The following is a 24,359-nucleotide window of genomic DNA, read 5'->3' as shown; positions in this document are numbered from 1 at the left end:
AGAACACTTAAAAACTTCTCTCAATGCCCGGAGAATGATAAAACAGCAAATATTTCAGTTTCTATAAAACCAAGAACATTTGTAGGTAAGTAAAATTTGATTAAAAACATTACTGTGAATGTCTTCAAAATCCCAACTCCTTCCAGTGTAATGCCTCTAAAGGTTGTATGCCCAACAGAACTTTTTGCTCCAACCACAAAAACCTGGACACTACTCTGGCTGGGTGGCTCCCACGGGGAGAAGTGTCTGAATTCACTTCAAAGAACAAGCAGCTGACTCTCCTCTAAGGGAACTACCTCCTCATTTCTGGTTTCAAAACTAAGTCTAGTTTTCCTTTCCCAGGAATCTAACATACTAGGCTTGAGGAACTGGTCAAAATAGTAAATGCTAATAAGCAGAACATCTATCACAGAGTGTGGCGGGTGTTAAAATGAAAGAAACATATGGAGAAGAAGAAATAAACTTTCTTCTATTCAATTCTCTGGGATCACTATGACCATTCCACTCAGGTCTCCATAGCTGGCATATATAGCCAGCAGCCTAACAATAGGGAAAATTATAGTCCATTCAGAAACAAACATTGTCAATTCCAGTCACCTCAGTTTCTGCCTTTTCTGGGGTTCCCGTTTTACCTACTTTGGCCATTGCCACGGCTGAAACTGTCTTCTAGAATGACCTGGAAAAGAGGTTCAGACAAGTCCCTAATTCTTCCCAGACCCACCAACCTACGTGCTACGAAATAAGAAATAACCTGAAGGGAACCTTAAATCTGATAGTGAGTGTCACTTATTAGGCAAAGCAGTAATTCTCTAGCAAGGCAAACCTTTTTTTAAAGTCACCCACTGCAAAAGACCACTAATACATTACACAGTTAAAGATACCTTTTTAAAATAGGCTCAATTCAAACTCCAATTTCAAAATAGATCCCTCAAAAAAATCACTTTTGGGAGTTCCCTGATGGCCTAGTGGTTAGGATTCTGGGCTTTCACTGCCATGACCCGGGTTCAGTCTCTGGTTAGGAAACTGAGGTCCTGCAAGCCGTGGAGTGTGTGTGTGTGCGCACACTCTTTGATCAAGTGACTGTCTTTAGCGCTGACTACCAGCAGTGGCTCTCAGCCTCCCTGCTGCCTTCACAAAGACTGCAAGCATGTCACTCTCCTGTCAGGGACACGGAGTATACAGTGATGCCCTGTACAGTAAAGTATTATCACTCCCATTTTACAGGTGAGAACTCTGAAGTTCGAGGAGCAGGAGTCTGTCTACACACTACGGTAAGAGGCAGACCGACTGAGCTAAGGGCAATTCCCATGATCACTCAGGAGGAACCTGCAGAGTAAGGACTCAAACTCAGGTCTCCTTGTCCCTTTCTACCTCACTCATCACTATGAAACAAATCTCGACTGCAAGCTGGTTGGGTTTAGCAATTTTCCATTATTTTTCCTAAATAAAAACTTAACTCACTCGAAATTCCGATCTTAGTGATAGAATACAACCAGATCTCTACATTTTCCCAGACCAGACCAATTTATACAAATTTAAATTAACCCAACTTTCCTTTCCCTGAAGATTCCCCAAAGAAGTGTTATTCAAACCAACTCAAGATGGATACTACAAGCGCTAACCCAAGGCAGAGGGTCTGCTTTGAGAAGTACTTTCAGTTAAGAACAAATGAAGCAAAAACAATTCATAAAGCTTTATAACAGAAAGACAAACTTTAGTGATTAACATTTAATCAGAGGACAAATCCAGGCCTTCTGGAATCACTGTCTATTGCATTTTTAAGAATCTAACACTCGTGAAGTTAAACAAAAAAGAAAAAAAGTTCATCACAGAATTAAGTCTTTCCTTTCTGATCTATTAAATTCAAACTACACACCTCACCATCTCTGTTTTTCAGAGTCCCTGATTTTCAGAAAAATTCTCATTCCTTTCTTAATCCCTTCCATCTTAAAAACCATGATAAAATAAGCTTTATACATCCTCAGGAGACAGTTTCTTTGAAATAAAGAGCAGAGAGCATTATTTTAAGTCTTCTTAATGTCAACTTTATCTTAGAATTCAGAGATAAGTCTCTATAAAACTCAAGCAATGCACTTTTAAAAAAGTGCTTTCTTCTACTCAAAAGACAAAACTTATTTTTCTATCCAATTCTCAAATATTCATACATTTTAGGAGCAGGAACCCTCCTGAGGACAAAGACAATGATGCTGCCTTTTAATTTGATAAATGAAGAATCCAATTTAGCTGCTTTTTTCATATATTTAAAATGATCTAAGGATATTGTAGTTACCACTATAATTTGAGGCCTTTATTCTAATGGTATTCTACTGTTATAAAACTGAGGTTTTGCTTACAAGTTATTTTAAAAAGAAAAAATAATTTTTAAAAATCTAAATCTTAATGCCATCCACTTTCACGCTGAGAGACCTCAAGTAACAGTACTTTCCTTTGATCTCAACTTTGATTACACAGTAAATTACAGTTTTTGTACCAAAGTACTGAAAAAAATTCCCCAGTGGGGAGAAAAAAATGACCCTGAATATTTTTTAAGTAGGCTATCTCCCTCAGGAAAGACTCAAGGGCCTTAGTTTCACCTTACAAGACTCAGTCATATGGATAGGAATTTAAGATGTTAACAAGAAAAAATATTTTTTGGCCACACTGCACAGCATGTAGAATCGTCACTCCCTGACCAGGGACTGACACTGTGCTCTCTTCACTGGAAGCACAAAGTCTTAACCACTGGACCACGGGGAAGTCCCTGTCTCACCCATCTTAAACAAGTGTTTGATTCTTTAATATCCTATTAAGGGCTCCCTTGCTGGCTCTGTGGTAAAGAATCTGCCTGCCAATGCAGGGGACACAGGTTCGATCTCTGGTCCAGGAAGATCCCATGTGCCACGGAGCAACTAAGCCACCCACAACAAAGAATTATCCGGTCTAGAAATGTGAATAATGCTGAGACTGATAAACTCTGTTCCAGTGGCTTAACAAGACAATTTTTTACAATCTTGGACCTTACATTCTAGAGGAAGGAAACAAATATAATCTCATACATCAGTGATAAAAAGAATGGAAAAATGAGAATCATAAAGGGGAGTTAGGAGCAGGGGACGGTGTTGTTAGATGGGGAGGGGCACGGGCTGGGGGCCTGGCTCTCAGAAGCCTCTCCCTGAGCAGCCAAGCCCTAGGAACATCTGGGGAAAGCATCTTCTGAAAAGAATTAACAAACATCAAGGAGATGGAAATGAGTTTGATGTGTTAGAGAACTGAACGCCAAGGTAACTAGAACAGGGTGAGAAGAATGGGAGGAGATGAAACCTGAGGCCTTTATAAGCCATGCTCCATATCCTCCAATTAAAAATAAATAAAGAAGAAGCCATCCTCCAAGTCCAATAGTAGTATCCTTCTCTGGACTTCCCTGGTGTACAACGGATGGGACTCTACCTGCCAATGCGGGCGACACAAGTTCAATCCCTGATCCGGGAAGATCCCACATGCCACGGGGCAACTAAGCCCACAAGCCACAACTACCAAGCCCACGCACCTCGAGCCTGTGCTCCACAACAAGAGAAGCCACCGCAAGGAAAAGCTCACACACCACAACTGGAGAGTAACTTCTGCTCGCCGCAACCAGAGAAAGCAATGAAGACCTAGCTCAACCAAAACAAATAAATACAAATTTTAAAAAGTAGTATCCTCCTCCATCCAATATGCCTATTATACCAAAGAAGTCTAAACAAACCAATAGCTTCACATCCAAAGTAAACAAGTTCCACCAGTTATCTCATGCATTAACCCCACAGACTGTACCTCACCTCTCTTTGGCTTGAGCACAGCTAGGGACCTAGGTACTAACCAGAAGCCTTCCAGGGTTAAAAGTTCCCTGCTGGGAATTTGCTTACCCGTCCACCTACCCTTCAACCTTGCACCTGAAAAGCAGCAGTCTAGGGAAGCGTGAGCTCATCACCACAGTGGCACAAAGGCATCCAGTTCCCAAGCCACAGAACCCCACATGGGAGAAGAGCCAGGAGCTCTCTGAGAGGATTCACATACCACTGCCAGAGACTAACAGCAGGAGTCAAACAGGTTCCTCGAATTACGCAAGAACTGACATCAGCAGCGAACTATGAACACGCCTCCATGTGTTCTATGACAGAATACCGTAGAGTTTCCACTAAAGTAATTTTGGTTTCTCTAAAACACAAGGCAACAGACTAGAGTAACTTTCTTGTTCTACGTCTTTTACCACCCTCCCCTCCTCCGAAAGCTTTATATAATCTAAAAGTAATCTACAGCCCTCTTCTCTCAGGGAAAAAGGTGCTCCCTCTCCCTTGAAATTCAATTCAGTCAAACCTCTGGTGAAACAGATTTCTATCATGTATGGCCATGGAAGTAATTAAAATTCCAAAGTTACTCCATGAAGGATAAAAAAAATCATCTTTCCAATGACAGGCATTTTCCATCGAGGAAATTTAACTATGCAGCAAACCTGATTGATACAACAAGTAATTAAAAAAAAAAAACCTCTTTACTTCCATGATTTTTCACTGTTACAAGCAGCACACAATCCTGGAAGAAAAAAGGATGGAGGCAGAAGTGTGAGCGCGCGCGTGTGTGTTTAGTTGCCTAGTCGTGTCCAAGTCTTTGAGACTCCATGGGCTATAGCCTGCCAGGCTCCTCTGTCCACAGGATTTTTCAGGCAAGAATACTGGATGGGTTGCCATTTCCTCCTCCAAGGGATCTTTCCAACTCAGGGATCAAACCCGCGTCTCCTGTGTCTCCTGCATTTCGGACAGATTCTTTACCCACTGAGCCACCGGGAAGGCAGAAGAAAAATATATAACTTTATGATGATAATCTTTCAAACATAATTTTTCTAATAAGAATAAAATTATATATCCCAGAATTCAGCTTTTCCCCCTAATAAGACTCTTTCCTCTTGTCCCAAGTTATTTTTCAAAAGCCTGAAAAACATAAACTCAGAAGCCTACATATGCATAGACTACTTGATGTGGCAAATACCAGGTTCCAAAGGTTATGTACGATTCCCAGATACAGGGCAACACGGCAACCAAGTCCTCTCATCTAAAAGGAACACAAATCAATGAGAAGTCTACTCTTGTGTTCAATTAAATAACCAGTTGTGAAGAATGGCTTCATTAAAAAGATGGCTGCTGCTAAGTCGCTTCAGTCATGTCTGACTCTGTGCGACCCCATAGACGGCAGCTCACTAGGCTCCTCTGTCCCTGGGATTCTCCAGGCAAGAACACTGGAGTGGGTTGCCATTTCCTTCTCCATTGTAAGGCCTAACGATCTAGAACACAAAAAGAAGAGAAAGTGCCCTCTCATACTGTCAAAATTAAAAACAAACTTCAAACCACAGTACTTTAACATCTCCAAAAATGACACTGCATAAATCTAAGGCAGATTACTAGTAAATCTGTTTTTAAAGCCTGAGTCAATTCTCCATTTCAAACAACAACAACAACAAAAACCAGAGTCCTGGACTTGGACAGTGAAATGATGCAGAGCAGCTCAATGCTCATAACTAATGTTTCCTCCCCACCCACACATCCCAGGAACCGGAAGGTTTAGAAATGGTGGCTAAAAAAAATGCAGTCACACGAGGCCAAAGTTATTACCATTTGCCAGTATTTAACTTACAGAAGAGAGGAGTTAATCAGATGAAGGACACATTCTAATTTAGAAATCCAGACCAAAGCTAGACAGAGTAAAACACAGCCAGAATACAAAAGCAACTCAGGATAGCAATAAATGGTTTAGAAGGTCCTTCTAAAACAGAGCTTCCAAACTTGCCTGAAGAAAAAACACATCCTAGGGCATGTTTAACAAACACACACACAAAGATTTCTGGGCCCTAATCCAGACCTACTAAAATCAGGAAAAAAAAAGTTTAAGGCATAAATTTTTAAAAAAAGAGAAAATGGGAAACGAGACAACATAAAGAGAGGTATCAACAAAATTTTGGAAGCTGGACAGCAGATGCACTAATGATAAATAACTTCACAGAAAGGAAAAAACCAAATGCCTGCAGTGGAAAGAAGCAAGCAGATTTCTACCACAGAATCTCAGAAAAGGCTCAGAAACTGGAGGCATCCAGTACGTCTGGAGAAAGGGGTGTAGGAGGGGCTAAAAGAGAACTGGTTGAAAGTCTGTGTAACATACCTGTGGCTAATTCACGCTGATGTGTGGCAGGGGCCAACACAATATTGTAGAGCAACTGTCCTCCAATTAAAAAAAAAGAAAAGAAAAACAAAGCAAAGACAAAAAGTCTGTGTAAGAAATAAGATTCTTTTATCCCCTCTGTCCCCACCCCTACACTGCCTGGCAGGAGATGAGAGAAGCTGAACCAGAGGGTCTCTGAACCAAGGGACCAGTGACAGCTAAGGGCAGCTGAGCCATACTGAGAACAAAAGGGGATCAAGCGAGCCTAACTTGTCCTCAATAATGAGACCTCTCCCCATCCCCGGCTCTCTTCTCCCACTCCGTTCCAAAAACACCTGCTGCTGGGCTAATACTCTCCAGGCAGAAAACCGGAGCAGTCCTCTCTGAGCAAAGTGACCAGTGCCAATCCACCCTAAAACGGTGCCCGCCACTTGATGAGCCAGGGATCTGCACTCAGCTTTTTAGTGCCTCATCCTTAAAAATGAACAGATAGCCAAGAATTATTAGACGTTTCAAGAAAACCTCTCACATGCAAGATAGGAAGCAAAGTAAATAAGCAAAACAGAATTCCTGACAACAGGCAAAACTATTTATACATAAAATTCTGAGATATGTATACCTATGGCTGACTCATGTTGATGTATGGCAGACACCAACACAATATTGTAAAGCAATTATCCTCCAATTAAAAATAAATTTTTAAAAATTTGGAGAAAATTTCTTGGAAACTAAAAAAAATTGATGGTAAATATTTAAAATACAAGAGCTGGAAGAAAAAACTAAGGCTGTCTGAAAACTGAATGAGGGGAAAAAATTCACAGGGGAAAAAAATTGAGGGCTAGTCTAGGAGTTTCACCATCTGGATAACATGGGTTCTGAGAAATAGGGAAGAGAGAAATAATTATCAGAGAGAGAATACATTATAAGAGATGATAATACAGGAAAACTTGACAGATGGAAAGGGTGAAAGTGTTAAGTCGCTCAGTCAGGTCTGACTCTTTGCGACCCACAGACTATGGCCTGCCAGGCTCCTCTGTCCATGCAATTCTCCAGGTAAGAATGCTGGAGTCGGCTGCCATTCCCTTCTCCAGGGGATCATCCCAGAGACTCCAGGGATCAAACCCAGGTTTCCCACACTGCAAGTAGATTCTTTACCATCTGAGACACCAGGGAAGGAAATGGAAATAAGCTGCAGACTGAAATGGCCCACTGAATCTCAAGCATGATGAATTTTTTTTCCCCCTGGCCATACTGTACAGCTTGTGGGATCTTATTAGTTCCCCAACCAGGCATCAAACCTGGGCCCCCACTAGCAGAAACAGAGTCCTAACCACTGGACCACCAAGCATGATGAATTCTAATATCCACCCCAAGGCACATCACTGCATTTCAGAATACCAAGGATAAGGACAAGACCCTAAATGGGACTAGTCTGGTGGTCCAGAGGTTAAGAATCCACCCTCCAAAGCAGGAGGCAGGTAAAGACAAGACCCTAAAATCTTTCAGAGGAAAAAACAGATCCTATTCAAAGAATCTAGAATTGAATAGCACCAAATTTCATAATATTATTACTGAAAGTTAGAAAACCACAAAGCAAGGTTTAAAATTTCCAAAGAAATATGATCCCCAACAAAGTATTTTATATCTAGTCAAACTATCAACCAGCCTGAAGGTAGAAAAGAGATGATTCAGACAGGCAAACCCTCAAAAAGTGCACCCATCCTATAGATGTTTCTCATAAAGTCTCTGGAAGAGACTCTACCAGTTTAAATGCGCTGAGAAGAGATACTTCCATCCAAGGTTAGGGATGAATTAAAGACTGATACTTAGTAAATCAAGCAAAAAAAGGAAATAAGACAGGAAAAAAAGGCAAATATAATACTTAAGGGAAAAAAATATATATATAAAGAAGGAAATATAATCATAGTACACAGTCATTATATTGGATGCTACTTTTTTCTCTTCTTTTGGTAACACTCACCTCTACTCCCTCCTGGACTCACAGGAGAGGAGGGAGGCTGGAGGTCTGGGAACTACTTTTCCTAGAATCCCCTGTCACTGGGTTGTGGTTTAAAGCCCACCAACACATAGCATTCACTCAAGATCTAGAAGATAGAAGGAAGGTAGATGCCATTATTGATCTTCCAGGAACAATGAGCAGGTGTGTAGCCTCTGACAGATGACAGACATGTGGTTTGCAGCAGTTTTCAATATTCTGTAAATTGGCTGCTTTGGTGTTTAAGGCAGTCAGGATTATTAATGACTGCAGTTTCTTTCAAGCCCTACAAGTGGCTTTCCCTGACCTATGCTCCCCTGGCCTTTCATGATTTGATAACCTGTGAAATACCAAGAATGGTTGGTTTTTCTACTTGAATCATGATATATAATGCTTCCCTGGTGGCTCAGACGGTAAAGCGTCTGCCTGCAATGCGGGAGACCTGGGTTCGATTCCTGGGTGGGGGAAGATCTCCTGGAGAAGGAAATGGCAATCCACTCCAGCACTCTTGCCTGGAAAATCCCAGGGACTGAACAGCCTGATAGGCTACAGTGATATATAATCATGATATATAATACCAAAACATATAGAATATTGATTTAATCAAGATAGTGATATATATATATATATATAATGCAGACAGCAGGAAGGGTTGTGCATGAATAGCAGCATAAGAATGCAAAACTCAAGTGTCCACAGCAGAAACTCAATAGATAATATCTAAGAATGGAAAAATCAAGACATAACAGTGTAAGAATACTATGTAGAAACATGAATATACATCACAAAAAATATTACAAGTATTATTAAATTATTAAAAATATTAAAAGCATTCAGAGGATAAGTAAGGAGAAATGGAGCAGCTCTTAAGTACTACAAGACTTACAGTACTATTTGACTCTTTATATATTCTGACTATTTTCATTTTAAATTTAACTACTAAAACCAAAAAATCTAACACTGTACAACAAAACCAAGCTTCAGACTACCAAAATTTCCCAAGAAAGGTCAACATTGGATCTGCTACCAACACAGTTAAAGAAAGTAGAAAACCCCAAACAAACCAAAATAACTCATGTCTCAGGCTCAAATGCAATGAAGAAGGCTGCCTAATGTGACCTGAATCTGTGCCACCGCCTGGGTGTAACCAAACAAGGTTCACCACCCAGCGCTCACACCATCTCAAGTCAAATACGTGCGGAACTTCCAGGCCACTGTAAGAACGCATAAGCAAAATTTAATTGCAAAGGTAAGCACAAAAATAGAGGGATAAATCTTAAAACCAATTACTTAGCCCCCTTTTCAGGTCTTGTTCTCCATTTAATGCAACTAACTGAAAAACAAAAATAACCAACATCTGCTATCAAAATATCTTTACAAGTTCTAAGAAACTGTTAATGAAATTAAAAGACTTAGCAGGTAGGCTGAAATCTAGTCACTGATGACAAAAACCAGCTCTTCTCACTTGAGGCTGGCCATCTCACAAAACTAGCACTTGGCTTCTATGTGTATTCCATCATTTGCACAGCACAAATATAAAAGTAGAAAACATACAGAGAACAGTCAGAGGAAGGAAAATCAGTGATGACAGTCTCCATTAAGAAAAGGCCTGAAAGAAAATTTAAGCAGATGCTCCATAAAACGTTGATCCAGACTTCACATGGAGAGAAGTGTCATGCCTCATTTCAAAGATAATATATTAAGTCCCAACTCACCACAGAAAGTCTATTAACAAAGCTGTGACTTTCACTGCAGAAGAGTTTCTTCTCTCACTCTAATACCCTTAAGCCATCAGATACACAGATGCTCCTTGCTGAAATGCTAGAAAAATCTGCACATTTTCATTCTGAGATCACTAGTGATGGTCTGCAAAATCAGGAGTCTACTTTGAAGTATGAAAACAGGGCAAGCTGATCCAATTACACAAGTAAGTACTAAATCAAAACGGGACCATCTGGGCTTTGAGGAAGAGTACTGTGATTCCTGAACAAAAGTCAATATAAAATACACTGCAGATAGAGCAGATAAAAATGGTTTCATATATTCAGAGTTATAATGGCCCTGAGCTACTGATCCATTTGCATGTCCAGTAAGATGCATGCACCGTATTAAGACATACGGCCTAGATGACAAATTACTTTCAGTAGTTCACAAGAAGAACATCTGTGTTCTCTCTCCAGCCCATGAAGCTTACCAAAAAAACAGTCAATAATCCCCAGAGGTGAGGAGGTTTTGTTTCTTAAATAACCAGGTCTGGCAAACTAACAAGCCCATCATCCCCCATGATCTAAGAACAGCGCCCCAACAATCTCCAAACCAGTTCTCAAGAGCCCCACATTTTAAGTTCTAATCCAGCCACAAGAGTTTAATGGGCAGGAGCTAAAAGAAATCAAGACTAAAAGAACAGGCTTTATCCAGGAAATTTTTCTGGAAACATGTTCCGCTGTACAGAATTCCTGTTCTTTATGATACTGATGATTTCAGCATCAACAGTGGTAAACTACTCCAGTGGAGAGAACTGACAGAAAGAAATCTCTACTGGAAAGGTTGAACTTAAAATGAACTACGCCATTTATCTGTATTTTTTAAGAACTCACACTCTCTGAAGTCCTGCCTCCTATCTCTCCGCTTCTCACTCCCTAAGGTCCAGACACACTGGGACTCCCTTCAGCTCTCCACATAGCCACGTTCTTTCCCTCCTCAGGACCTTCACCTTTGCCATTTCCTCCCCTCATCCTTCAGGTTTCAGCCTTAGAAGTCAATTCCTCAGGAACCTTCCCTGACCGGCCACCTTCTCAATGAACTAGGGTCAGTTGCACTCTTCACTGTGCTGTCGGCAACCGTAATTCATTACCCGTTTAATGGCTGTTTTCCCCACTAGACCATAAGCGCATGAGTGCAAAGGCTGAATCAGTTTTGTTTTCACTGTTGCATCACCAGTACCTACCACAGTGCTTGGCACACAGTAGGAACTCGAAAATTGTCAAGGAAATGAATAACAGGGCCCCCAAAAAAGCAGCCTCAGCAATTCTAATATACCCTACAGATATAATCACACATGCAAAAGGCCAGATATATATAGTTTTTCTGGAGCATAGTTTGTAACAGCAAAAGACTGGAAACATTAAATATCTACCTGGATAGGGCAGGTGTTACTCTCTTTACTGTTCATATAGAATGACTGATTGCCAAAGTAAGTTTTTTAAAAACTGTACATAGAATTAGTGTGTGACACTCATTTTAAAAAATGCAAGACACATATATATTTACTTTGTACACATTATCTCTGGAAAGGATGTCAAGAGGACTTACCTGGTGGTCCAGTGGGTTAAGAATCTGCCTGCCAATGCAAGGGATATGGGTTCCTTCCCTGGTCTGGGAAGATCCCACATGCCTCTGGACAACTAAGCCCATGCACCACAACTCCTGAAGCCTGAGCATCCTAGAGGCCATTTTCCCCAATAAAAGAAACCACTGGAAGATGAATCCCAAGCACTGCAGCTAAGAAAAAGCCCACGTGCAGCACAGACCCGGTGCAGCCAAAAATAAATAAATAAGACTAAAAAAAGAAAAAAATGATCTCAAGAAATGGATACTATTAGCTGACTCTGGGAAGACAAACCAGACGAAGAGTAGACAAGGGTAGAGGGCAGACTGCTCAATGCATACCGTTTTTTTACCTTTCAAATTCTGGGCCATGTGAGCATATTATCTATTTAAGAAAATAATCTTTTTATTATTATTTTCTTAAATAGAGATTTATTATTATTTCCTTTAAAGTCCTATCCTTGTAAGACAGTGACAGCAAGAGTTTAATCTCATACCTGGATCTTTAATGACAAACACCCTGCCTATATCTGAGCACTGGGAAGGTGGAAGTGGAAAGAAGGAAAACTCACTCTCCACACGTCTCAGACAGCATGTCCCATAATTCACTGTACCCCTTTAGAAAATTCCTTTTTTAAAAAATACCAAATGTTCCAATATGGACATATGGAGACTGTTTCACAGTCAGAGGGTTTATTGGGGGGGGGGGAAAGAAAGAGACTACTTGATTCAGGCTTTCTATGAGCACAGAGGGCAGGCTGATGAATTCGTATGGAAATATTATCATAAATACCAACTAAAATCAAATTACTTTCAGGGGCCTCAATCTAAATGGAGCTTAATATAAATCCATGAAGTTTAAGAAGCTAAAAAATTTTTGAAAACCAATTATTAAATGGGGAGGAGGACATCCCTGGTGGTACAGTGGATAGGAATCTGCCCACCAATGGAGGGGACAAGGATTAACTCCCTGGTCTGGGAAGATTCCACGCTGCAGAACCAGCCCGTGCACCACAACCATAGGGCCTGTGCTCTAGAGCCCCCAGGAGCCGCAACTGCTGAGCCCACGCTCTAGAGCCCACGCCACAACAAGAGAAGCCACTGCAGTGAGAAGCCTGTGCCCCCAACAAAGAGCAGCCCCTGCTTGCGGCAAGTCAAGAAAGCCCGCGCGCAGCAACAAACACCCAGCACAGACCCCCAGCAAAATTGTTTTTAATGGTGAGGAAATCTACACATGTTCCTTGTTTATACAGATTTGCCTCACTTCAAGACACTCTTCAGGAAAGAAAGACCCGAGACTAGATTAAACACAACTCCAATAATCATATTTGTTACCACAATCAAAGCCCTGGACCAGGGTCAAAACCTCTGGATCTGAACCTGCATATCAGGAACAGAATCCTCTGGGCTAATGAAGGGAGGAGAAAGGTGAATCCAGGGCCGCCAAAACTTGTCTTGAGGTTCTCTGCAATGTTACAGGGCCACTGCCATATACTGCGAGAAATGATCTTCATAATCCATTCCAAGACCTAATGGAAACACAGTTATCTTCAAATAATCATCTCCTGAAAAACAAAAGTGCATCCACTAAGCAGAACACACTGAAAAGAGCATTTACAAGTAGAATTAAGTATTTAGGATGGTCATGCTAAATTGTTACAACTTTGCCAAGCCTAAATGGCAAGTGAGAAGCTAATTCCTGGCTTCCCTATTTGATAACCTATTTGCCTCCACAGGCATCAGCCAAAATCTTAAGAGAGCTAAGACTGACACAGGTATTAGCAAATGCCTTCTTTCCCTACTAACATTGCTTTTCTCCATAAAGCTCTATCCAGTATTTTTAAATACCCTTTGATAATAATACCAAAAAGTGCTCATAAGTTTAGTCTGTGGCTCCCTAGGCTCAAAGGCCTGGGAATGAGAGTGAGGGGACAAAAAGTCGGAAACACTCTCTTCCCCTCAACGCCTTGGACTTTGAAAGCTAGGCAAAGGCAATGATTCTGCATTTAATCACCAGATGAATAAGAAACAGATTTGAATTTAGAAGAAACATAAAGGAGTGTAAGAACATTCAGTAAAGAGTACCGCCTCCATTTCCTTGCAGAGAGGCTCTCAGGATCTGCCAATGAACCTCACTTTGACATGGAACACCCCATCTACTCTAATCCAGGCCACATCCCCCAAGAGACAGTCAACCGGAACTCTGCCAACTTCTGCTCGGGAGCTGTGTGCAGAACAGTAGCAACAAGAGCCTACTTTGAGAAGGAGATCAACAATCACACTCAGGAAGAAAAGAAGTTATTTGGCACAGGGAAGCATGTTGCCAAAATGTTAGTCACAGCTTCAAGGTCCCGGTTTGTGTTTCTGCAACTATTCTCTGCTTTGACAGAGTCCATTCTCTAGCCCAGGAAACCCAGCTCAGCTTCTGTCACCCTCTCCCTCTGAAGCAGTAAAGAATTCTTTCAATTTGGTGGTATCAAACTGTGACACAAACAAGACATCCACCAGAGACTAAAAAGGAGGGGGAAAAAATGTGCAATTTGCTGTTTTCCACTTGGGACTGGTTCCAGCAGAGCAACAGAAACACATGGCAGGATAGGAAAAACGGAAAACCATTATGTGGAAGAAGCAGGCTACACTAAAAGTCCGCCCAGAGCCTCCACAGCTTATTTCCAAACCTTCCTAAAAACAAACCAAAAAGACACACTGTAGGCTTAAATGACAGCAAAATATTAAGCAAGTTTTTAACCCTCAAGTAAGTGTACAGACAGGTTACATCCTGATAAGCCCATCATAAACTGAAAATGCCATTAAGTCGAAAGTACATTTAATACACCTAACCTACAGGACATCATAGCTTACCTTAGCCTAGCCTACTTTAAACATGCTCAGAACACGTACATTAGCCTACAGTTGGGCAAAATCATCTAACACAAAGCCTATTTTACAATAAAGTACAAAATAGCCCTGGTTTTTCCAGTAATCACGTATGGATGTGAGAGTTGGACCGTAAAGAAAGCTGAGCGCGGAAGAACTGATGCTTTTGAATTGTGGTGTTGGAGAAGACTCTTGAGAGTCCCTTGGACTGCAAGGAGATCAAACCAGTCAATCCTAAAGGAAATCAATTCTGAATATTCATTGGAAGGACTGATGCTGAAGCTCCAATACTTTGGCCGCCTGATGGGAAGAACTGACTCATTAGAAAAGACCCTGATGCTGGGAAAGACTGAGGGCAGGAGGAGAAGGGGACAACAGAGGATGAGATGATTGGATGGCATCACTGACTGGATGGACATGAGTTTGAGCAAGTTCCGGGAGCTGGTGATGAACCTGGAAGCCTGGCATGCTGCAGTCCATGGGGTCGCAAAGAGTTGGACACGACTGACCCACTGAACTGAATTGACTGAATAGCTCATGTCATTTACTGAACACTGCACTAAAAGTGAAAAATGGAAAAGTTGTATGGGCACAGGATGGTTATAAGTGTATATCGCCTGACTGCGAGCTGCGGCTGTCTGCCTCTGCTCAGCATCATGAGAGCCAAATACTGATAGCTCAGGAAAAGATCAAAATTAAACATTCAAAGCACAGCTTCTACTGAATGCATATCCCTTACACACCACTGAGAAGTTGAAAACTCTAAGTCGAACCATGCTTAGTCAGGGACCATCCCTATGTACTTCATACCTTGCAGTCCTTCCTGGGGTTGAGTTGCTGAAACAACCTGAGCCAGCAGCCCATGATTTTCAGAATTAATTCAGAGCAAAAGGAACAAAGATTTAAGTACACCAGGTTACTCTCCCGAAGAGCCCAAGACAGACTTCCCTGGAGGTACAGTGGTAAAGAATCCACCATGCAATGCAGGAAACACGGGTTCAATCCCTGGTCTGGGAAGATTTCACATGCCACAGGGCAACTAAGACCCCTCGCCAAACTAAGGCGGAGAGCTGAAACTGCCGAAGCCCACACGACCTTAAAACCCGCCGCAAGAGCCTCCAGAACGAGAGGCCCTCGCTCCGCAACCGAAAGCAGCCCCTGCTCGCAGCACCTACAGAAAGACCATGTGCAGCCAAAAATAAAATAATACACAATTAAAAAAATAATAATATATCAAAGAGCCTAAGAAATCAAGAAAGAACATCCACCAAAAGGAACAAAACTCGTCTCTTCCCTCTTAAAAGCCATCAGTAAAACCTGAAAACCCCACAGTTCTCAACACCTTCCACTTTCCCCTGCATTTCGTCTCTGTGCTAACATCACCTAACTAATCAGTACCAACTAAGATAAACACTACTCTGATACCAAGTGTGAAGCTGAGTTAGAAACTGCCCCCTCTTAAGCAAATCCACGTCAGACTTCAGAAATGCCAAGACTTTCAGGAACACGTCTAAGCTAAACAAGTTCGCCTATGCACCAAGTGTTTAGAGTATTACACCCAAAGGAAAACCTAGAACAGTCAAGATGTTAAAGGATTAAGAAGAAGCCAAAATTGTCCATGAGCACACTGGTCCCCAGCAACTGGCAAAAAGGGCCGAAGTGACTGAATCATGGCAAAAGGCTCAACGACCTACAACTATTTTTTAGTGAATTCTCAAAGAGTTCACGAAGCAAGTGTTTGTCAGGAGTAAAATACTCTGGTAGCTAGAAAATAAAATACTGCATTCTCCCACATTCTCCATCAGTTTTCTCCATCAACCAACCTCTTTCATTTCCAATTCTAACTTCCCCATCCCCATCTTGACGGCAGCCAATACAGTGTAACACAACAATATGAAATTTCTGGCTACTAAAAGTTGACAATAAGAAAAGTTTAGAAATTGGACATGTATCAAATCCAAACCAACTCTTCCCAGGCACAAGGCACAAAAAAATGGACAAGGTTGAGAGGAAGAAACTGGGAGCGACGTATCTTCTAAACATCAGTATCTCAGTCTTATTTTCAGGAACCACTTCTTTGCAACCACTTTAAAGATCCCATTTGCTTAACACAATCTTTTAGATGCAGAAAGGGATCAAAGCAACATCTCCAATGTGGTGGTGGTGTGTGGGGGCGGGGGGGGGGGGGGACAAAAACTGATCTGCCTCGAAGTTACTTAGTAAATCCACAGGAGGACTAGAACCGTCCTTATTCCCTGAGGTTCTCTTCTCATGTGTAGAAGAAAGAAAAAGTCACCCAAAACATGCAGTAAGTCATTCAGAAACAAACACAGGGCAAAGATAACAGAGTGAAAAGGAAGGTGGATCCTAGGGAGGTGGCGGAGGCCAGAATTAAGACTTCACATCATTCCAACCTGAGTCCTCAACTGCAGATCGCGCTCCCTCGCGAACTTCAACATTTATCAATCCAACTTTAAACTCAATTCTGCTTTCTTCTCAACTAACGTTCTCAGATTCCCTCTAATGTAAGCGATTTCCTCAGTTACCCCATAACCAGTGGTTTTCACTCATCAATCCCCAAATATTACAGCGGCCTCCTCATCCGGAGCATCCTGTTAATTACCTGTTCCCAACAGGTCCTCCCTCCCCATCTCCCTTTTTGCGCACGGTTACCTCGTTCCTCACCCCAGTCGCCGTCTTACTCACCTCACCCAGCCCTTCAGGATCCCTTATTTCCTGTCTCTCAACAACCTTCCTTCGCATCTCAGCGCTCGCCCCACACCGATTCCCGACCACTCCTCCCTACTTAGATTCCCCACGCCCCCTCTTCTCCAGGTTCTTTAGACGCAGCCTCCAATCCCCCTCCCCTTAGGTCCCGCCCCCAGGACCCCTCTTCCCCACAGGCCCCTCCTCCAAAGTCCCCTCTCTCCCTTACAGCCCCGCCCCAGTCCCCCCTCCCCCGGCTCGCCCTCCCATTCAGATCCGCAGGTCATTTCAGCGACGGACCCACCCTTCCTGGACCCACTCTTCCCGACCTGGCCGCAGCGGCTCCAGGAGCTACTCCTCCGCCACCTCGGCTCTGGCTCCGTCCAGTCCTGCTTGCCCCGCGGCAAGCTCCCCTTCTCGCCGCCGCCGCCCCTTTTGCCAACCCGGAAATGGATCTGCTCCCACCGTCCCCAGCGTCCGCGAACAAAATGGAGGAGGGGGAGAAAGGAGGAGGGAGCAGAGGGCGAAGAGACGCTACACGCATGCGCACCTGGAGAGCCCGCCCCTTGCCGGTTTACGTAAAGGCGGAAGCTGTCAGTGGCCGCCATCTTGGGAAGGTCGCAAGAACGTTGCTTAGCCGCTGAAGAGCAGGGTTTGCCACTTTGGTTGCAATTAGAATAACCTGGGAAGAGTTGACTAAATAGTGATACCTGAATTCCACACCCAGAGATTCTGATTTAATTGATCTTGTGTGTGGCTAGGCATCGGCACTTTTAAAACTGCGCAGTGATTCTAACATGTTGCTGAAGAATCACTGAGCTGAACACAGTTTCGAATATCTTTTTCATCTTTTTTCCGCGTGCTCACGCGCACACACACACCATAAATGTCCTTTCCTAATTTCGAGTTAACGAAGAACCCGCCCCAGGCAAACCTTGAAAGGGCTCAGTAATCAAACTCCGGTTGTCATGGCAACGGGGAGGCAGGCCCTGCTAACTAGTCACCCGTTACCGTCGTTTTAGCTGCTTAACCCGAACACCTGTGAACATCCGTCTTCACTTTCCCGGGCTTGGGCTTCCCCAGTTTCCATGGCTGGGGGTTGGTGCTGCAGACTTCCTGCTGTTTGGGTCGGGGGAGGGAGGGGGAGTCGGGGGAGTGGGGGGGAAGGAATCCTGTGCCCTCCCTGGCTTGCCTGCTGTTAGCTCTGTCCCAGCTAAGTATTCCTCCCTAGTCCACCCACAAAAATGCTTTTCCATTGCAAACTCATTGCCTCAAAATGTTCTTTGGGTCTCTCCATCACCTTTATTTACGCTGAATCGGAAGTAAGGAGACAGAATTGGGACTTAGGTCTCATTTCTTACCGTGTGCCCTTGGGCCTCAACTACGCTATCTGTAAAATGGGTCTAATAGTTCCTGCCTCGACTGTTTCACAGGGACTTCCCTTGTAGCTCTGTTGGTAAAGAATCTGCCTGCAATGCAGGAGACCCAGGTTGGATCCCTGGGTCGGGAAGAGCCCCTGGAGAAGGAAATGGCAACCCATTCCAGTATTCTTGCCTGGAGAATCCCATGGACACAGGAGACTGGCAGGCTACTGTCCATGGGTCGCAAGAGTTGGATACAACTTAGCGACTAAACCACCAACTGTTTCATAGGGTTGTTGGAAAGCTAATGAGATGAATGAGAAAGCACGTGATGAACTGTAGGTTGTTATTATTTTTGTTTTCCTTCTGTTCTGCCATGAGAAGTGCTGGGCACCACCCGCTAGTCAAGTAAATGTCACAACATTCATTGAGTACCTGATGTGGGCCAGGCACTGGGCTAGGCAGCAGAAGATGGCTACAGAGGTGACTAAGACCGCCTCTGCCCTCAGGGGACTCACTGGATGGTGGGCAGACTGGCGTGTAAACAGCTGGCTGAGATACAAGTAGGCATATGATTAGTGCCATGGGGACATATGGGCAGAGGGACCTCAGACAAGGGAGTGATTACTCCCTGCTAGAAAATGGGAGAAGATGTCATAAATGGTTTTGAAGTCAGCCTTGGAGGAGGAGCAGAGTTTTATTACTAATCAGAGAAGGCAGGGAACACAGTCCAGGCATAGGGATCAGTAGGTGCAAAGATAAAGATTACATAAGGTTTGTAATCCTGTATGCCTGAAGGCGGAGTGACTGGGCAAGGTACATGGTAGATTGACACTCCCAGCTCTTCAGCCTCATCCCTACTCTGTCCCCTCCCCGCTCACTACACACTGTGCAGACCTGCTTTCTAGTGCAGTGCACCAGGTGCTTCCTCAAGGCCTCTGTTCATCTCTGCTCTTTTCTGCATTTTTCAGGCTTTGCCCGTATACCACAGCTAATGTAAGCCCACCATTCTCTAGTACATCACTCCATGATAAGAGCAGCCACTGGGGTGCAATGCAGGAACATCTCAACTAGGCTTGGAGAAATAGGTGTAGGCTTCATAAAGAAAGTAATTTTTACCTAAGTAATGCCCGATGGGTAAGTAGGAATTGGCCAGGTGCAGACAGAAGGGAACAGCATTCAGGGCGCAGGAAGAATATACACAAAACAAGAAGCACGGCCCATTAAAAAAACTGAAAGCATTTCCAGGTAGTTAGAGCTAGAACTTATAGGAGAGGCAAGGAATTTGATCCAAAAAGTAGTCATAACATCTGAATTTATCAATACTTGCCATGTGCCAGGCACTGTCAATTATAACATCACATGTCGTAACTCATTTATCCTCAGGATAACTTTCTGAGGTAGGTATTATTACCTCCATTTTACAGATAAAGAAACTGAGACACAGGAAAGTTAACCGTCTTGCCTGAAGACACATACCTATAAAGTAGTAGAAGTATCTCCAGAGTCTCTGCATACCAAATGACCCTGCACACTCCCAGGTCCCAGTGTCCTTTTATTATAACAAATATAATTCAACTTTACTATCCTCAAGTGAAATTAACAGACAATTTAACCTGATTTAAAAAAAAACAACATGATTTCAAAAAACAAATCAGGGCTTCCCAGGTGGTCCAGTGGTTAAGAATCTGCCTGCCAATGCAGGGCACATGGATTCGGAAAGATTCTACATGCCATTGGGCAGCTAACCCTATGTACCACAACTACTGAACCCACATTCTAGAACCTGAGAGCTTCAATTATGGAGCCCATGAGCCGCAACTACTGAAGCTCGAATGCCTAGAGCCTGTGCTCACAAGAAAAGCCACTGCAATGAAAAGCCCGAGTTACTGCAAGGAAGACCCAGCACAGACCAAAAGTAAAATAAATAAATCTTTTTAAAAAATCAATATAAACCCCTGACTATAAAAAAGAAATAAGAGGAAGGCATTTCAGTCTGTTAACACTCACGTATCACAACACTGGAAGATGCATAGTGAAGTAGTTAGATGCTTGCACCGATATTTAGAATCACTGAGAATGTGACAGCAACAAATGCAGATTGACCTAAGGGTGTTGTGTTGGACAGTGCTGCCATTTACAAGGTGATTTTCCCAAATAGTGAACAACTCTTGTTAAAGTTCCGAACAACACAAAACAACAGAGTAGTTATACTCTTTTATGTTTACTTACTTAAGCTTCGACAGGTCTCAGTCGTGGCACGTGGTATCTTCGATTTTCATTGCAGCATGTAAGATTTCTTAGTTGCGGCATGTGGAATCTTCACTTCGGTCGTGTCCAACTCTTTGAGACCCCGTGGACTGCAGCCTGCCAGGCTCCACTGTCTGTGAGATTTCCCAGGCAAGAATATTTAAGTGGGTTGCCATTTCCTCCTCTGGGGGATCTTCCCCACCCAGGAACTGAACTCTAGTCTCCTTCAGCATCTGCACTGGTGCGTTGGCAGGCGGATTCTTTACCACTGAGCCACCTGGGAGGTCCTGTTCTGACAATATGACAGACTGAGTACCTTGAAGACCTTCTCCCTAAAAACAACTAAAAATCCTAGATAAAATATTTTTTAACTCTTAAATGCTTTGATGAAAAACTGAGGAATGTGGGGAGCAAACTAAGTGAAGGCTAAGCTAAGCTAAGCTAAGTCACTTCAGTTGTGTCTGACTCTGTGCGACCCCATAGACGGCAGCCCACCAGGCTCCCCCATCCCTGGGATTCTCCAGGCAAGAACACTGGAGTGGGTTGCCATTTCCTTCTCCAATGCATGAAAGTGAAAAGTGAAAGTGAAGTCGCTCAGTCGTGTCCGACTCCTAGCGACCCCATGGACTGCAGCCTACCAGGCTCCTCTGTCCATGGGATTTTTCCAGGCAAGAGTACTGGAGTGGGGTGCCATTGCCTTCTCCAAAGTGAAGGCAGGGGACATGAAAAGAGGTAAGAGGAACACTGAAGCAGGTTCTTGGTCAGGGGACACTTGCCTAACTACATGAGCTTGAGCTTTTGTCAGTGTCTTGTGGGGAAAGAGAGCATCCCAGGAACTCTTCAGCAGGGATTTTAACAGGAGATTCTCCCTGATAGCTCAGTTGGTAAAGAATCCACCTGCAAGGCGGGAGACCCCGGTTCAATTCCTGGGTCAGGAAGATTTGCTGGAGAAGGATAGGCTACCCACTCCAGTATTCTGGCCTGGAGAATTCCATGGACTGTGTAGTCCATGGCGTCACAAAGAGTCGGACGTGACTGAGCCACTTTCACTTTCAATCCTTCATATAGATGGGATGCCAAAGGACTACATCCTCATAGTTAAGGTGAACCAGAAATAAACCTGTCCCTTCCTCCCTTGAGGGGCTTCCCTGGAGGCTCAGACGGTAAAGAATCTGCCTGCAATGCAGGAGACCCGGGTTTGATCCCTGGGTGGGGAAGAGCCCCTGGAGGAGGGTATGGCAAGTATTCTTCAATATTCCACTTCACTATTCTTGCTTGGAGAATTCAATGAACAGAGAAGCCTGGTGGGCTACAGTCTGTGGGGTCACAAAGAGTCAGACACAACTGAAGCCACTTAGCACACACTTCCTCCCTTGGTGTAGGGTTAATGCAGATAGATTCCAGGCTCAGATGATAATTAATAGATTTTTCGCATAGAAGGTTCAGTAGGACATTGAAAATCACATGGATAATTTTTGGTTGTGCAGAATGGTTCCTTGTATTGCCAAAATCTAGCATCCCTAACCCTGTTCACCAAATACCATAGCACAAACATTGTGATAAAAAAAAGTCATCATAGGGAATTCCTTGGAGATTCAGTGGTTAGGACTCTGTGTTCTCACTGTTCAGGGCCATGGTTCTATGCCCAGTCAGAGAACTAAGATCCCACAAGTTGTGTGGTGCAGCAAAAAACAAACAAACAAAAACAAACAAAAAATTAGCCACCCAAGATTTCCAACATGCTGCTATAGAGAACCACTGCTCTATGCTACACTGTCAAGTTGCCAGGGACCAGTTTGTGAAGGACTTTATTATCTCTCATGAAAAGTTAGATTTTATCCCGAGGGCAAGAGGAAAACCATTACAAGGTTTGAGTTGAGCAGTGCCATGACCCACTTTGCCTTCTAGAAAGAGCCCTCTGACTAACTGCAGCATGTGCTGTGCTTAGTTGCTCAGTCGTGTCTGACTCTTTACGACCCCATGGACTGCAGTCCTCCAGGCTCCTCTGTCCATGGGATTCTCAAGGCAAGAATACTGGAGTGGGTTCCCATGCCCTCCTCCAGGGGATCTTCCCAACCCAAGGATCAAACCCAGGTCTTCCACGTTGCAGGTGGATTCTTTACCATCTGAGCCACCAGGGACGCTTTGGAGAACTGCAGCGTAGTAAAGGATGAATTAGAGGGGGCCGGGCTAAAAGCAAGAATGTTGTAGACGTCTCAGTGAGAGACGATGGATGCCTGCATTGAGTGGCAGCTGGACACAATTGGGCACAAAGACCTTGAAGACAGGGCTGCTTGTCTGCAGAGCTCAAGGCCTCAAATCTTAGTTCTCCCCACTACTGAATAGGGTGAGGCTTTGGACAAGTTACTCAACTTCTACCAGCCTTAGGCTTCCCATCTACAAAGTGAGATAAGACTAAATGAAGGGACTTCCCTGGTGGTTCAGTGGTTAAGAATCTGCCTTCCAATGCAGGGGACACAGGTTAGATCCCTGGTTACGGAACATGCCGTGGGGCAAGTGAGCCAATTCACCACAACTAGAGATCCTACGTGCTGCAAGTACTGAATCCTTGGGCTCTAGAGCCCATGTTCCACAACAAAAGAAGTTCCTGTGTGCTGCAACAAAAACTGGGGATTGGCGGGGTGGGGGGGTGGTGATCGTGGAGAGTGAGACTAAATGGAATGCTCCTGAACCATGTCTGCACTTGGAAACACTCACTAACTGTACCCGTGATCACTATGAGGGTATCAGTGGTAGAGATAGTAAGATGTAATTCTAGAGATATTTATGAAGTGGAATGTGATGGTTGAAGACGGGGAGAACTCAAAGATGATTCCCAAGTCCCTGGCTTGAGCTCTTTTGTGCAAGTGATGCCAATACTTAGCCAGAGAGCTGAGGAGGAAGAAGAGGGGTTGGGGCAAGGACAAAAGATTAGGGAGACTAGGTGGGTAAGGGAGGGAAAAAAGGTTCTTTAGGCCACGGGATGTTTATGTCTGGAATTTAGAAGAGCAATCCTAGCAAGCTGGGACTCACAAACTGGTTTAGCTAGTCTCCAGGACAGCCCCTAATGACCCAGGACTCCACGTGTTCACTCAATCAGGGCTGGCCTGTGACTCCCTTTAATACAGAAGAAGGAATGCTGTACCAGGCCCATAATTAAGCTTTTAGGAAGACCTGGCAGCCTCCAGTCTTGTGTGTCCACCCTAACACTCCCATGTGAGAAATCAGTTATTCTGTTGTAGAGACCACCCGGAGGGGGAGGCCTCCACATGGAGAGAGAGGACTAGCCATCCTAGCCTTCCAGCTGTACCCACTGCGTATGAGATGCGTAAGCCAGCCATCTTGGACATTCCAGCTCCAGTCACCTTCTGACTGCAGCTGACTGAGACACCCCAAGAGGGACAGCAGAACTACCCAGCTGAGTCTCCATTAACTGGAGGGTCATAAGTTTAAAATGGCTTTTAAGTCATTAAGTTTTTGTTTTTTAAAAAACATTTATTTATTTATTTGGCTGTGCCAGGTTTTAGTCATGGCACTTAGTATCTTTGATCTTCACTGTGGCATGAGGGAGCTTTTTTTAAAATAAACTTTATTTATTTGTTTGTTTTTGGCGTGCTGGGTCTTCGCTGCTGCTTGGAGTTTTCTCTATGCAG

At 43.6% G+C, this 24,359-nt stretch overlaps 1 protein-coding gene across 10 annotated transcripts in view; it reads right to left on the bottom strand.

The window, feature by feature from the left end:
• The window catches only part of WIPF2 (WAS/WASL interacting protein family member 2), a 41,122-nt gene extending 23,105 nt beyond the window's left edge, over positions 1 to 18,017 (bottom strand). The window contains exons 1-3 of one of the 10 annotated variants that reach the window (XM_061391711.1): positions 17,425 to 17,512; positions 12,848 to 13,077; positions 8,171 to 8,294 (exon numbers count right to left, since the gene is read on the bottom strand). Coding sequence is in view for 2 of the 10 variants with exons in the window: in XM_061391719.1 (XP_061247703.1) it covers positions 17,425 to 17,703 (279 nt within the window). In the remaining 8 variants the exon portion in view is untranslated. The other 9 variants (XM_061391716.1, XM_061391715.1, XR_009731378.1 and 6 more) reach the window with 9 other exon arrangements.
• Positions 18,018 to 24,359: the final 6,342 nt, after the last annotated feature.

Source organism: Bos javanicus, chromosome 19 (assembly GCF_032452875.1).
Source record: "Bos javanicus breed banteng chromosome 19, ARS-OSU_banteng_1.0, whole genome shotgun sequence".
NCBI classification, from domain to species: domain Eukaryota; kingdom Metazoa; phylum Chordata; class Mammalia; order Artiodactyla; family Bovidae; genus Bos; species Bos javanicus.
Note: the sequence above shows the minus strand (reverse complement) of the source record. Positions and strands in the feature narration are given on the sequence as shown.